The sequence below is a fragment of the Scheffersomyces xylosifermentans genome (genome assembly GCF_036884685.1).
Source record: "Scheffersomyces xylosifermentans strain CBS 12540 chromosome Unknown RJT20scaffold_4, whole genome shotgun sequence".
Lineage (NCBI taxonomy): Eukaryota > Fungi > Ascomycota > Pichiomycetes > Serinales > Debaryomycetaceae > Scheffersomyces > Scheffersomyces xylosifermentans.
This window is the reverse complement of record NW_027042942.1, coordinates 756,468-771,743: the sequence shown is the minus strand read 5'-3', so window position 1 is coordinate 771,743 and position 15,276 is coordinate 756,468. Positions and strand designations below refer to the sequence as shown.

General features: G+C 40.3%; 7 protein-coding genes across 7 annotated transcripts; 3 read left to right on the top strand and 4 right to left on the bottom strand. All coding sequences in view use genetic code 12, as the record gives it.

Moving 5' to 3' along the window:
* Nucleotides 1-84: 84 nt before the first annotated feature.
* Nucleotides 85-1,135, bottom strand: MFALPHA (mating pheromone alpha). Its single transcript, XM_064918621.1, has one exon. It carries the CDS (start codon nucleotides 742-744, stop codon nucleotides 235-237), a length of 510 nt encoding a protein of 169 aa, XP_064774326.1. The 5' UTR covers nucleotides 745-1,135; the 3' UTR covers nucleotides 85-234.
* A 989-nt stretch (nucleotides 1,136-2,124) lies between these two features.
* Nucleotides 2,125-4,469, top strand: RJT20DRAFT_43091 (DUF4246 domain-containing protein). The gene has a single exon (XM_064920121.1). It carries the CDS (start codon nucleotides 2,388-2,390, stop codon nucleotides 4,008-4,010), a length of 1,623 nt encoding a protein of 540 aa, XP_064774325.1. The 5' UTR covers nucleotides 2,125-2,387; the 3' UTR covers nucleotides 4,011-4,469.
* An 844-nt stretch (nucleotides 4,470-5,313) lies between these two features.
* RJT20DRAFT_43093 (DUF4246 domain-containing protein) lies at nucleotides 5,314-7,406 on the top strand. The gene has a single exon (XM_064920122.1). The coding sequence runs from the start codon at nucleotides 5,477-5,479 to the stop codon at nucleotides 7,106-7,108; it is 1,632 nt and encodes a 543-aa protein (XP_064774324.1). The 5' UTR covers nucleotides 5,314-5,476; the 3' UTR covers nucleotides 7,109-7,406.
* Nucleotides 7,406-9,188, bottom strand: BET4 (Rab geranylgeranyltransferase). The gene is made up of 2 exons (XM_064920120.1): nucleotides 8,988-9,188; nucleotides 7,406-8,846 (listed from the first exon to the last, which is right to left on the bottom strand). The coding sequence occupies exons 1-2, from the start codon at nucleotides 8,988-8,990 to the stop codon at nucleotides 7,704-7,706; spliced, it is 1,146 nt and encodes a 381-aa protein (XP_064774323.1). The 5' UTR covers nucleotides 8,991-9,188; the 3' UTR covers nucleotides 7,406-7,703.
* Nucleotides 9,189-9,925: 737 nt separating this feature from the next.
* MAD2 (spindle checkpoint protein) lies at nucleotides 9,926-11,023 on the top strand. The gene has a single exon (XM_064920117.1). It carries the CDS (start codon nucleotides 10,326-10,328, stop codon nucleotides 10,974-10,976), a length of 651 nt encoding a protein of 216 aa, XP_064774322.1. The 5' UTR covers nucleotides 9,926-10,325; the 3' UTR covers nucleotides 10,977-11,023.
* On the bottom strand, nucleotides 11,019-12,631 carry RJT20DRAFT_128081 (uncharacterized protein). Its single transcript, XM_064917177.1, has one exon. It carries the CDS (start codon nucleotides 12,294-12,296, stop codon nucleotides 11,070-11,072), a length of 1,227 nt encoding a protein of 408 aa, XP_064774321.1. The 5' UTR covers nucleotides 12,297-12,631; the 3' UTR covers nucleotides 11,019-11,069.
* A 687-nt stretch (nucleotides 12,632-13,318) lies between these two features.
* On the bottom strand, nucleotides 13,319-14,167 carry POR1 (porin; the record flags this gene model as incomplete). The annotated part of the gene is made up of 1 exon (XM_064921591.1): nucleotides 13,319-14,167. One exon carries the CDS (start codon nucleotides 14,165-14,167, stop codon nucleotides 13,319-13,321), a length of 849 nt encoding a protein of 282 aa, XP_064774320.1.
* Between the last annotated feature and the right edge of the window lie 1,109 nt (nucleotides 14,168-15,276).

Sequence of the window (15,276 nt, the reverse complement as noted above, 5' to 3'; positions counted from 1 at the left end):
GATAACTGATTCAATATTTTTACAAAAAAGTACCATAGTAATAGATTCAAACTTAAAAACATCATTTATTGTTCGCTATAAAAATTTTGGGAATAGGATGAAATCCGGGCACTTCCAAAAATTCGGTTGTCAAAAAAATACCAGATAAAAAAACAACCAAAGAAGACGTAGAAACAGAAAATAAACAAAACTGGAAGAAACTCAGAGCAGACCTTTAAGGATGGAGTTTTCCAATCACTTACGAGGTTCAAAGGCACCATAGGAGGTCCAGTGCCAGTCTGCATCTCTCTTGCGTGGTTCGAAGGCACCATAGGAAGTCCAGTGCCAATCAGCATCTCTTTTGCGGGGCTCGAATGAACCGTAGGAAGTTAAATGCCAGCCAGGCTCAGCGTTGGCATCTCTCTTACGAGGCTCAAAAGAGCCGTAAGATGTTAAGTGCCAGCCTGGAGAAGCAATAGCGTCTCTCTTACGAGGCTCAAAAGAACCATAAGAGGTTAAGTGCCAGCCCGGTTCAGCGTTGGCGTCTCTCTTAGTGACTGGAGAAGTGGCTTCAGTAGCGTTGACAATAAGAACAACTTGGTGGCCCTCGTATTCGGTAACAATTGGAACCAAGTCATCAGAGAGTGGAACAACAGCAGAAATAGCCTTTTCGGGGATATCAACATCGGTTCCGGCAGGGGCTGGAGCAGCAGCAACGAAAGTAGCGTAAGCGATAGCAGTTAAGATAGTAGTGGAGAACTTCATTTTTGGTTTAGGTTTTTAGGAAGACTGTTAGGGAGACTGTGTAAGTGTTTGTTTTTTGGTACTGAACAAAATTGAATTGATGATTTTATCTGAAATCTTCCAAGGTTTATATACCATTTCAAATGGGAGCTTCCGTAACATTTCGTCTTCTGTTATTGACTAGAGCTGATAATAGAAACCACAGCTATAGATATTGCAAAAGTGAATATTTTCTGCCTCGGCCATTTCCTTTTGCGCCCTAAAAGGGCAACTTTTGATGTAATAATTGACACTTTTAATACGAGATCCCACCGGTCAAGGCAGATCTCTTAAGCTAATTACATGCATCAAGATCATACATTAAGGCAAAGTAGTCATAAAATAGACGAAACCGTATTTCACGCCGTACCCCCTTTTTATTGCAGTCCCCCTGTTTTATTTGGTATCAACAGTTCCTTTCAAGTTCGAAAAGGGAAATTTTCAACTCTGCGAAAACGGTCCTGTTAACCCTTTTAAATGTGGATGGGGTGTTGGATGATGCTCCCCTTGTTTCAGGATTACGTTGTCGTGGTTTCTGGAAGTGACTTGGATTTGAATAGGAGGAGAGAATTGGATGGATAATTGAATCAAGAAATTTTGCCAAAATGGTATCCTTCGTCAACGTCAATATAGATATGCCGCAAATTTTACCACAATTCGTTCACCCCAGAGCCATTATTGCCTCAAAACACGTTGAACCACCCGTTGTATGAATACTCTCCTCAATCTATCACATATTCGATCGACTATTCCAGGTTTTCATCAAATCCTCCTTTATCGACATAGGCTTCAGAAAGCTTGTTATATTAGTATTCGCTGTTCATGGTGAGGGTTCAAGGAACTGCGAAAAAATTTACAGTATAAATATATCACTATGTAGTACTACAAGAAGAGCACATTAAGCACATTAAGCACATTAACAAGGGGAATCGCCAAAGAAGGAACAACTCCAATTGCCATACCTTCCTAACCATATTAGTAACATCCAATTTTTAATACTGCACTACCAGTACTTCCTACATCCATTCTCTTCCCTGTTAGTATACTTCAATCAGTCTCCAACCCCCCCCACCACAGAGGGGTTATTTTTTTAAGGGGGTACATCTTTATTCCTAACTAACTAAACGAATAGAGAGAAAAGAGAAAGACAGTGTGATAGTGATCACTACAGAGAGAAACCCGGGGGTGAAAACTCTCTGCCAAAACCCTGTGGGGCCGTATAACACCGCGCATAGATCCCTTCTTCCTCTTACCCTTTATGGAACTTTTTTTGCGCCCCCGGATTTCTCGTACAATACCAATTTCCGCTGGTTGGTCATCTGATGAATTCCTTTGTATGGTAGAAACTCCATTACGCCATCTCTTACCGTCCGGACTTTGTTTGTCGAGTGATGAAGTTTTCTTGTGCACGCAAGTTTGTTTCAATTATCCCTTTTTCTTATCGAAAGCATACACTACCACTGCAGCAACCCCGTAGTCGTAGTTGTATGTCAATTGAGTAGTAGCCATTCCATTGTTAGATCAACTGTAATAGCTAGTTACTCTTTTGACCCTGAACAATTAGCTACTCACCAGCTTGCCTCCCAATTCTAAGATTGCTCCCCGGAAATCTCACCAAAATCTCAATGGTTTCTCCCTTCTCTCATCCATGGTGGGAGTCTTTCACCTCACTAGGACCAAAACCAAGGTGCAAGGATGAATGGTTGATCGTAGAGATCTCACGGAAAGTACGTGAAGAGCCCGATTGGAGAGTAAAGTTCAAGAACCCCACTGAATCAATCCATTGGATTGCTCTGCTTAAGAAAGTTTATGGTGAAAAGACTAAGCACATCAATGAAGTTATCGAATATGTATGGGCAGAATTGGATTGGTACGATGCTATTGAAAGTGCTCTTCTGCCTAGTGGGTTCAAATTTGGTTGCGATGACAAGATTTTACTTTCTGATGAGGCTGTAGATAATGGCGTGAAGGCTCGTCTTCTGGAGGAGGTAAAGAACTACGAGGAGTTGTTGGGTACAAAATCCGGTGATAAGGTAGTGGACTTGATTGATCCTTCACTCTACCCTTTGCAATATGGAATTACTCCTGTTTATACAGACTTTGAAAGGTTTGATGTGGAGATCATTGAGTATTCTGAAGATATTCCAAAGGTGAAGAAATGGGTTGCCAAATATGGAACTTCTAAGAAGTATCAATTGCTTCCATCAGTGTTGCGGTTCAATGAGGAGAACAAGAAGTTTGAATTTAGGTCGTACATTAACAACTTACACCCCATTAATCAGGCGAAGCTATACTTTGCCTTCCTGGAAATTTTTAATTCGATATTGCCTGGGTTAAACCTCTCCTTGTCGAGATACGCTTCTACGCCATACATTAGAGTGGAGATTCCACCCTTTGAGAACGCTTACGAAGAAGAATTCCAGGAGAAGTATGATGCCTTTGTAAATGAGCTTGAACCTTGGGATGATGTGAAGTTTCGTGAATTCCACGCCACCAAGGTGAACTATTTGAAGACTTTTGTTCCGGAATTCAATGGAGGACCAATTCAGGATAGAAACATTGATCTTGCAAAGGACTTTGGTGAGGTGAAAGTTATAGTAAAGTTGACTGATGTCCAGTTGACCCCAGAATATCCTACTTATGACGGACGCCCATGGCAACTGGAAGGTAAAATCAACGAAGATATCGTGGCTACAGTGTTGTACTACTTCGATGCAGAGAACATCACTGAACCAAAATTGGATTTCAGAACAGCTTTCGATGATCCCAAGTATGAGCAAGGCGATCTGTTTTATCCTAAAGAGATTTATGGATTGGAAGCAGGCGACTCCATGACCAAGGAGATTGGTGATGTCGTGGTTAAGGAGGGACGTGTATTGATATTCCCTAACTGTTACCAAAGTCGCGTAGATCCATTCCAGTTGAAAGATAATACAAAAAAAGGACACTGCAAGATCTTATCGTTCTTTATAGTTGACCCTTACAACGAGTTAGTTGTTCCTACGAGCCACGTCCCACCTCAACAAAAAGAATGGTGGGACGATCCAGAGCTCAGCAAGACGAAGATTACAAGCGAACTCAAAGAGAAAATCTTGGCTCTTACTGGAGGACTGGATTGGCCACTTTCAATCGCCCAAGCTACTGGAATCAGAGATCTACTTTTGGATGAGAGGTCTCAAGAGGAGGATAGATTTGACGAGAACCCAGCTTTCACCAGAAAGTTTGATTTCCATGACTTCGACACATGAACTATAAGGCGGTCTATGACAAAATGGAACAGATAGAGGTTTTCGACCTCGACTACCAAGTTGACGCAACATCACATTTTATACAAATTACGTAACGTTTATATAGTCTAAAGTTAGTATTATAGTATTATAGTTATAATTATACGAATTTCTAAAATCTAAATTACCTAGCACAACAAGCGTAAAGAGGTCTCCATTCAAGCATCCGTGGTGGTCACCCTACTCAGGTCTCGGACCACGTCCGAAATGCAAAGACGAATGGTTAATAATTGAAATCTCTAATAACCGCCGCCTGAAACCACAGTGGAAGGAGAAGTACAAGGACCCAAAAATTGCAGCCAAATGGAAACATGAAATTAGAGAGTTCTTTGAGGACAAAACGAAGTTGATTGACGATGTTATCAATTATGCAGAGTTGGAATGGTATGACAATACTGAACTCGAATTCCCAGGCTTAAAAAAAAACAGGATTCACTATCGGATGTGATACACTGGGTATTCTGATAGCGCCATTGATACTAAATTGAAATCTGCTTTTAAAGAAGGTGTCGATCAATTAGTGACGTCCTTCAACAAAGATTTGGATTATCATCCCAGTTCCGAGTAAAAGGCGATTGGCTTGGTACACCCAACTTTTGTTTACTTTGTACTATGGAGTTCACCAATCTACCCTGAACAATGTCAAGATTCTCGAAACCTCAAAGAATTGCGCATGTGAAGAAGTCTGAGTCTTAAAAGCATCAGAACGCTTTCAATGGCTCCCTTCTGTGGGAATACTGCAATGATATCAGGAGTATGTGTTCAATTCCTACATCTACAATTTGCATAAACAAACCAAAATATCTCCCCAGCTCTATTGAATTAGTTTAATTAACTCCATATTGAACACTTTACTTTGGATAGTTGTGTTCTGTACCTTACACCCGCATTGTATTCCATCCAGTATTGATGCGCTTCAGAATACGAAGAAGCGCTCTCCAATGATGAACTAGATGATGTAGCCTGCGATGACCCAGAAAGCTAACACGATTACTATTTGAAGCTATAACATCACACCCGAGTTCAGTGGCCCAATATTCGAACTGAAAAGTTGCATAGCAAATCCGTATACTCAACAACGCCTCTACAAATACGAACATTTTGTATTGTTTTTAAAAAAGATCAAGCTTTTTTCTAGGCAATGCAAGTAAAATACATTTACGAATTACCTAGTTGGGAAGTCAGTTGGGAAGAGGGCAAGGGACCAGAATTCGGTTGGAGAAGCGATTTTCTTGATTGCCCACATGGAAATGGTCAGTTTGACCTTCTCGTATAAAATATACAACTATATATATAGACAGACAAAATACTTCAACATTTTGGCTTGAGCATAGTAGAATAAGGTCTATTTTTGCAGCCTGGTCCCTCCTTTTACTACAGACCCTTTGAACTTTTCGTACAAGTACCCCTGACACCCTAAACGCGTCATGACGTCACCTTTTTCTCACCCATGGTGGTCTCCCTTCTCAGGTATAGGAGAAGATCCAAAGTGCAAGGACGAATGGTTAATCATTGAAATCTCTAACAACATCCGTCTTAAGCCTCAATGGAAGGCTAAGTACAAGGACCCAATAATTGCAGCCAAATGGAAACAAGAAATTAGAGAGTTCTTTGAGGACAAAACAAAGTTGATTGACGATGTTATCAATTATGTTTTTGCAGAGTTGGAATGGTACGACAATACTGAACGCGACTTCCCGGGATTGAAGGATAAGGGCTTTGCTGTGGGATGTGATTTATCCATAGTATACTCCGATAGTGCTATTGACAGCAAGGTGAAGCTTGATTTCAAGGAAAACGTCCAGAAATTGGTGGATTCGTTTGGCGATGATTTGGATTATCATCCTGGTTCTGAGAATAAGGTGATTGATTTGGTTCACCCATCGTTATTTCCTTTGCAATATGGAATTACTCCAATCTACACCGACGATAAAAAGAGCAATGTTAAAATAGTTGAATACTCCCAAGCAATCCAGAATGTGAAGAAGTACGTCACATCTGATGGAGTATCAGAGCGGTTTCAATGGCTCCCAGCCCTCTTGAGATATAACCAGGATCTCAAGAAATACGAATTCAAGTCTTATATTAATAACTTGCATCCAGAGAAACATGTAGCTCTTTACAACTCAATTGAATCGATTTTCAATTCGGTATTACCAGGCTTAAACTTTACGTTGTCTAGTTTCGCTTCAAAGTCTCATATTCGTATTGAGATTCCACAGTATAATGATGCTTACCTTCCAGAGTATGAAAAGAAGTTGAATGAAGCTTTCGAAGATGTGGAGTTTAGCGATGAGGCATGGGAGGAACTAGAAGCCAGCAGGTATAAGTATTTGAAGACATTCACGCCTGAGTTCAAAGGAGGTCCCGTGTTTGACAAGACTATTGATCTTGAGAAAGACTTCAACAGGTTGAAAGTGATAGTCAAATTAGCAAACATTGAATTGACTCCCGAGAATCCCTCATATAGTGGAGGATCTTGGCACGTCGAGGGTGCGATAAACGAGGATATTGTTGCTACAGTATTGTACTACTACGATACTGTCAACATCAGTGAATCAAAATTGAAGTTCAGGACTGCTTTTGAAGACCCAAAGTATGAGCAGGGCGATGAAAATTACGGAACGGAGATTTTTGGAATTAAAGATGGTGATCCAATGACTAGAGAAATCGGAAATGTCATTGCAATTGAGGACAGAGTTGCTATATTTCCAAACACATTTCAACATCAAGTTGATTCGTTTGACTTAGCCGATAAGACTAAGAAAGGCCATCGTAAGATTTTGTGTTTTTTCATAGTAGATCCTTACAACGATTTGGTTGTGACTACGGACCAAGTTCCACCACAGCAACAAGAATGGTGGAATGATGGTCTTGTTTCAGATGAAGTCAAAAAGTCTATCTTAGCGATAAAAGATAAGAGCCCTTGGCCGCAAACCTTGGACGAAGCCAAAAGGATCCGTGAGGAATTGATGAAGGAAAGATCAGCAGCCACCGAAGAAACTGATGAATACGACGACGGTGCTTTCCGTAGAACATTCTCTCTTTGTGAACATTGAACTTTCTGTTATATAATCGCTATACAATTTAAATTCATATGTTTTCTTGGAATAATGGAAAGCTGAACCTGTCAGATTGTCTTCATTTCTTGTATTGTGAGCTTAAATACGATTCAAAAATATACTCCAACGGCCGTCAATGGGTCACAAATGCAGTGTCTTAGCTTAATCAGCCAAGAAGTACCCGTTATACGACAGCGTCAACAAAAAAAAAAAAGAATTATAATCAAATCCACCATCAGGACAATTTTTTGCAATTCTTGGCAATTTCATTTAATGATTTCCTTGTTAGTGGGGGAGTGGAGAATTGTTAACCTGATACTCACACATGATTTAAAGGCAAGTATTGTGTTCCTCCTTGTAGATCCCTTAGATGTGACTAGGCTCCACTACAGAAAAAAGAATCGTTGAAAGAAACGTTGAATTGATGCAAATGTATGGCAGCATTAATCGCCTCCATTACAAATGTGAGCACCATCTTAGTAGCCTTTACCATAAGATCTTTTAGATAAGCGAAAGATAGTTAAGAAGAAGAAGGACACCACATTCAAAAAGTTTTTTCCAGTCTTCAACATAAATGATTCTCTATGAAGTTCTAGATGGTTGGTATAATACTCGCCTTTCCTTCTAATTGATCTAAATACTTCCCTTTTCTTAAGGGGTCAATTTTGATCAATGTGCGGAGATGATTCTTGATATCATTGGTCAAAAGATCCCTGGGATTAGTTGCACCTTTTTCTTCCTTTTCAATTAGCCCTTTTATTAACACAATAGTCTTTAAACACCAACAATTATCCCAATTTTCTACATGGTCGTCTTTTTCTAACTTGTTCAACTCTTCAACTATGTGTAGCTCTTCTTTCAATAGTGATAAATACCGTCCTTTCTTTGACTTATTCAAGTCGTCTATAAAGAGCTTTTCCGTCAAAAGCCAATACAAGTAGAGCCAAACGGAAGTATCGTCTGCATCCATGTACATTCCAGTTTTTATTAGCTCCAATTCATGATTCAAGATAGATTGAGGCAGTTTGAAAATTTCGAAAACTTCTGGGTACTTCTCATTGGGCAGATCTAGGGCCTGAAATAGATGATATATTTTGGGTATCAACTTGCTACGGTTGTGCCATGCTGAGAAATTGGAGATATTCTTACTGATCTTTTCTGTGGTGTACTTAAACTCGTTGATGTCTATCTCCAAAAGAACCAGGCTTTCGTCACTTTTATTGGTGGGAGCAGCCTTCTTTGTTGATTCCAACTCTATATTCTCGACCACAAATCTACGGTATTGCCATCCGTGGAAGTTTCGACTGTCCAACTCCAAGAGTTTTGACACTACTCCGAATTCGTATTGCCAATTCACTTTACCCAATTTAACCAACTCGAACAAACACCAACTTCTGTGATTCCATATCCAATAGACCTTAGGGAATTTCTTTAACAAACTCATCAAGAAGCCAAGATCGTAGCTCAACCACCAGGCGTAGTCGTTATCTGGCTCTTGTTCGTACTTAAGATTGGTGAGAATGTCACGACGGTAATTCCAGATCGTGTAGAATTCAGGGTTCATTTTGAGGAGCACACTTGTGTATTTCAAGGCATCGAATGAGTAAACTTCATCATCTCGAAGAGAGAACACTTTCTCTGATAATTGCTTGTATTCTACTATTTTTGCTTTGTCCTTTTCGAGCTTTGCCCGTTTTGCCTCCTCTGAGAGATTAATTCTTTTGATGCCGTGTTGCTATGGGAAGAGTTAGTCATTAGATCATTTTCAATAAAGTAAGGCTTGTATTATGAAGCCATTGAGTCATTTAGAAGCTCTTATTGCAGCTCATATCTGTGTTGTTCCCCAGATAGTTACCTATCACAGTGATTTACATACCATTTTCTGTGCTCGGTCTGGTCCTTCAAATAGAATAAAGAAACAATTAAATAAATAAAAGTTATTGATCTAAGAACTCATTCAATGCGAACAGTTGCGAGAGTAATAGTTGGAACAATTATGGTAACCGAAGGAAAAGAGAAGAAACGAACAGTTATGAGCGATCAGATCACATTGAGAAATAATTAGTGCTACGTGAGAAGAGACACACTCACTGATAGTATGCACTGACAGGACTCATTTACCGTACGCGCTCACAGGACTCATTTACATTCTCATTTACAGTACACACTCACTCGTAGTACTCACAGTAGTGAGCTTCTACTACTACTCTTAAGTCCTTTACTATAAATTGTTCTTACAGCTTATATTACTCTCACTACTTTTACTGCTCTTACTACTTAAACTAGTCTTATTACACGTATTGCTCTCAATATTCACTCTCTCACTATTCACTCTCTCGCTACTTACTCTCACTTCTCACTTCTTCTCGCTACTTATTCTCTCACACATTCTTTGGGGTCTACGTGACACCTAAATACAGCATTATATAACACAGCTCAGCACAGCACAGCACAGCATAGCTTAAGAATAGTTAGCTCGCAGTTCAACAATAGTTAAGCTCAGTTCAGAAAACAATTCCATTTCTTGCAACACTGCCTGCCCTTACAGAATACACGTTCGTTTCCTCCTCTCTCTCTCTCTCTCTAACAAAAAGCTCTTCCTAACAAATTAAACATACCGTACTAACAAATGGTGAGCATATAAACAGTGGGAACTTTTTTTACAGCCAATTTGTTTTAGTAGTGTTTGTTTCTTCTTTTTGTTGTTTCTTCTTGTTGTTGTTTCTTCTTGTTGTTGTTTCTTCTTGTTGTTGTTTCTTTTTGCCATTTTTACATTTCGTAGTTAAAGTCGACGCTTAGATTATTGATATTAGTCTTGTGCTGAATTAGAGGTGTGTACGCAGAAGATTAGCATTATATATACATATATATATATATAGTCTTTTATCATTCTGAACTACCCATCGAATGCTATTGTATCCCAATCAATTGGAATATAAATATCGTATTAATCCCATAGAAAGACACCGTACCACAGCATTGAAGTCGTCACATCTTCGCCACAACGATCTCCAGGTCTCCAGTTCACTCAATCGATTGAACCTTTCAAAATCAATCAAATAGAGAACAGATCTCATATAAGTAGATCTCATTCATTGACTCTCCTGATACAACCATTCTCAGAAGTCCCCCAAAAGATCCCTTTATCAGAATCTTGAAGATTATCTCCACTATACATTGCCCTATCAATCCGTTTCACACAGCATAAAAAACAATGTCATCAACTACAGCTTCTGCTTCATCCAACTCAAAATTAGCCCTTAAGGGCTCCTCAAAAGTAGTCAGCGACTACTTCGAATTCGCCATAAACAGCATTCTCTTCCAAAGAGGAATTTATCCCCCAGAAGATTTTGTCACAGTACGAAAGTACGGCTTACCATTACTCGTAAGCAACGATGCCGATGTCAGAGAATACATAAGTAACATCTTAGTCCAGATCAAAAAGTGGATCTATGGAAAGAGGATTGTCAAGTTGGTCCTTGTGATCGTATCCAAATCGACTGTAGAAACAGTTGAAAGATGGGAATTCGACATAAATATACTAGCTGATGAGAAAGAATCTGACGATGGTATAGAGATAACCAAAACGAGGGAACAGACGCAGAAAGAAATCCAGACCATAATAAGACAGATCACTTCACTGGTGACTTATTTACCCGTATTAAAAGATGATGACTACACGTTTAACGTGTTGGTATACACGGATCCGAAAAATCCAACCTCATCCATTCCAATTGAGTGGTGTGATACTGACGGCGACAATCGCTTGGTTGAGGGCCAGAATGTGGACCAAGTCAAATTCACATCTTTCAGTACCAATATTCACCAGGTGGGCACCTCTGTTACTTACAAATTCGATAGTTAATGGTATATGGATTCATACATAAATAGATACAAGCTACTACATTTTAATGTTGTCAATTCAATGTTCTTTTTAATATACAAGCATAGTACACAGTCAGCTAATAGCCTCATCCAATTCTTTGGCAAATCTCCTCCGTTTGTTACCAAGCATGAAACGGCCTGTTCCCTTCGATGGTACAGAATAGTCCCAAAGCTGTAAGTAGTTGTCCTGCTGAAGACTGGCTCTACTTGAACAACTGTATTCGTTCAATATCTTTAAGTCGTTAAAGCGAGATTTCAACTCCATAAATTTGAAAATCTGTTCTTTGCCTGTTTGGGCATCTATATGTGGCAAGTACTGGTTGAGAATGGAATGAGAATATTGGTGAATATAGTAGTCCAAAATGTAGATTATGCCCTCATTAACCAACACTTCAGGACAACGGAAATCCCCATAGCTGTCTATTGTCTCCAACTTTTCGTTGAGCTGTTCATCATCCTCTTCATCCACAAGCTCATGGGTCATTTTGAGTTCTTTAGGCTTTAAATTAAGCGCTATTATTATGATGGCAAGGGCAATGCAATGTGGAGGTATCAGAAGACACAAGGGAGATGAGATCAAGTCAAAATTAATCAACCATGAGAAGAGTGAGAGCTTGTAATTTATATCCAACTTTTTGCAGAATTGAGTAACAAGCTCATCTGATGACTTAATCGAAAGGGTTGCTCCATTATTGAAGTCAAATTTGATTATTTGTAAAAGTTTGAACTCCAAGCTCATTATAGACTTCCTTTGGAGGTCTGCCACAGTATATGTTGAATTTGATCCATTTCCATTGGAGTTGCCGCCGTTTGAACTTGTCGTCGGTAACTCTTTTACCTTTTTATTCTCATCTATATCTCTTAACTTATTAGCAACTGTTTGAATATCCTTCAATTTCTTGATACAATCCTCATTCTTGGATGCTAAGAATAAACAGGCCACTGTGACAATGTAAGGGTCTCGTTCCAAATCCACAACGTCTACATTCTCTTCTTTTGGATGAAACTTATTGAAAAGATAAAACCTCTGGTAGTAGTTCATTGTAGTCGCCAATACCCGCAATGGGAACTTCAACTGCTTTACTATTTGAAATGCAAACTGGTATATCTGGTGCTTTGTTCGGTTATACTGCGTTTTATGGTTATCATCAATGGACTTACTGTGAAGATATGATATTTCAGACGATGTGAAGTAGGGACGAGAGATCTGGGTAGTACTCGGGAAAGACTGGTTAGCTTTTGAACCTGGATCCGCGGGTGACATCACCAGAGGAGTCGTTTCTCTTTTCTCTTCTTCCATGCTGAAATACTGTTTTCTCAAAGCCTACTTATAAGGTGATAAAAGACCTTCTCTTCACCATTCTTTAATAGTATTGAAAATGTACCTTTTGGAGGAATTCGATATTCCTGTATGTGTTTGATGTGGTAGCGCTGTTTTTGTATGAAATAGTCTTAATACTTAAGAGAGTTTAGTAGTGAGTAGTAGTGGTAAGTAGTAGTGGTTAGTAGTAGTAGTAAGTAGTAGTAATAAGTAGTAGTAGTAAGTAGTAGTAGTAAGTAGTAAGTAGTAAGTAGTAAGTAGTAAGTAGTAAGTAGTAAGTAGTAAGTAGTAAGTAGTAAGTAGTAAGTAGTAAGTAGTAAGTAGTAAGTAGTAAGTACTAGTAGTACTATGTAAAGTCCTATTATTTTAGTGCACAGTAGCAGTACTACTACTCAGTGATGTTAATTAGGACCACCAGCTGAGTGATTATCTTGATTCGTTTCCCTTTTTTTGAGTTATTGTATTTATGCCTATACCATTCCATTATGCCTTATTGGAACCCAACAGCCTTTCCAAGTTTACGTTTCTTTGCACCTTTCTACCCAATTGACTAGCCTATGTCTATGGCTATGGCTCTTACTACTACCACTATACATTTTGACATGATGAATTATGCAGGTTGTGATGAGATAAATCCACACCGCAATACTCCCCACGGTAATCCTCCAACAAACAGCAATGGAGGGTACCAATAACACGTCTTTGTTGACAGCAATTGACGAGATGATCCCTGTAAAGGAAGTATCGGATTGTAAATATCGTCCTTGTAGTCTTGTAGACGAAGTCTGTAATGTAAATCGAAATTAAATTGACCAAATCCTCGATGTGGATAGGGAATCTGTTGGCTTTCTCCTTCTATAGGGTGATCATTGCTTACATGTATTGCTATTGTTACAATTTACAATTCCCATTTTCTATAGTTATGTATATTCTTGCTATCACTATGGACGGGATGTCCTAAACAATATTCAGTAGAACAGTAGTACAACCTAATCACACGATTAGGCAGTGAAGGACAAAGAGAAACCCAACTTGTGGACTGGCTCAGCCAACTTGAGAGCATCGAAAGAAGCACCCAAGCCCAAAGTGACACCAGGTCTCAATACTTGGGAGTAGGAAACAGCAGTCAAACCAGAGTCGGCAATCTTGGCCTTGACGAAGGCAGACTTGTCCAAGGCGTACTTGGTGGCGAACTCAACATTGACAGAGGAAGACTTGACAGAGTCCCAGGTGGTCTTGGCACCAACCTCAACCAATGGAGAGATCTTGTGGAAGTAAGCGGCGGTGAAGACGGACAAGTTGGAAGTGGCAGTGGCAGCCAAAGCGTAGTTGAAGTTAGCGTAACCAACACCAACAGAGTACTTGTTGACCTTAGCGGAAGCAATGTCGTAACCTAATTCGGCACCGGCGGTGAAGCCATCGTGGGCAACAGCCAAGTCAGCGGTGGCGATTGGGCCCTTCAACAAGTCGAAGAACAATCTAGCGTTGACGGCAGATTGTTGGTAGAAGAAGTTAAGTCTGGCGTTTCTAGCACCGTTTGGAACAACAGAAGTGTCCAACTCACCCTTCAAACCTGGGGTCAACAACTCGGACAACTCGATCTTGGTGTTCAAGGCATTGGCGTTGTTCCAACCCTGGGTCAAGGTCAAGCCGGTGGCCTTGTCGACGTACTTGGCGTCGACGGAGGCGGCAATGGTTTCATCCTTGTTGGTTTTACCCTTAACAGTGAAGGTAACACCATTTGGAGCCACGGTCTTGACGTCGACGGCGGCTGTGGCCAAGTGGAAGAAATCACGGTTGAGGAGGTCGTTGGCGGACTTTTGGATGTCGGAGTAAGCAGCTGGAGCCATTTTGGACGGTTTGCGGTGTTTGAATAGACGAATTGAGTGAGGAGCAACTACTACCAATAAACAACCACCAGGAAGAAACAATTATTTACAACCATCAACTCCAGCCTGAATCTGTCCGTGCAGCCAAAGTTTTTTCGTGCCTGTGAGGGAATTTTGGGCACGGGCACGTCGTTAATTAGTGAGAGAATTTGAGAGAAATTGAGAGAAATTGAGAGAAAAATGAGAGGAATTAGTGACATTGACAGAGACTGAGACTGAGACTGAGAGAGTGCGAGAGAGTGGGAAGAGAGAACGAACAGAACGAAAGTGCGCGGAATCCGTTGGGTCAGTGAACAACAATAAAGGCAGGAGTCAATTCTTTTTTTTTTTTTTGGATGCGGATGGAGATTCTATTGGGTTTTGTTGTGGTGGGTATTTATGTATGTATGTATGTATTTTTGAATGTTTACATGGTTGTTTCTATGTATGTATGTACTGCGTGAATGGTGAGAGACATGCTTGTTATGGCTAATGTGCGGTTCCTTATTACCATTAATGTGCGGTTCCTTATTACCATAATTACTGCTATTATTACTCTTTTTAGTGTGGAGGGAGGAGTGCAGATGGCGGTGTAACCCATCAGGTGTTCAGGTTGCTATTGAGGTAAGGTGTGTACGCAGTTAGCACCCACAGAGCACCCATTACACCCACAGAATGAGCCAGAGACAGAACCAGAGAGAATGTAACACAGAAAGACCTCCCAGGGTACGAGTGGGGATACGACGCAGAACCGGGTTTGCTCCTCTTCTCTGGCTCCACATAACGTCCCATGGTGGGGCAACAGTGGATAAACTAAAGTTTGGTCACTGGCGAATGGCCATTGGTCATTTATTCAACTTCGGTTGGAGAATCGGATGTGCGTGGGGTAATGGGTTTTGGTATGATCAGGCAAAACTGCTTCATTCGATCGCCGGAGGAGGGTGCAAATTCTACGGTTCTACGGTCATAATGGAACCAGGGCCCTGTGGTCCAAATGGACCACTGGCCAATAAGGCGTGGCCAATACTAGTTGAACCACATGTTTCAATGAATCCCAAAAGAAACGTTGGGGGCGTGGTTCTGGTGCTTTC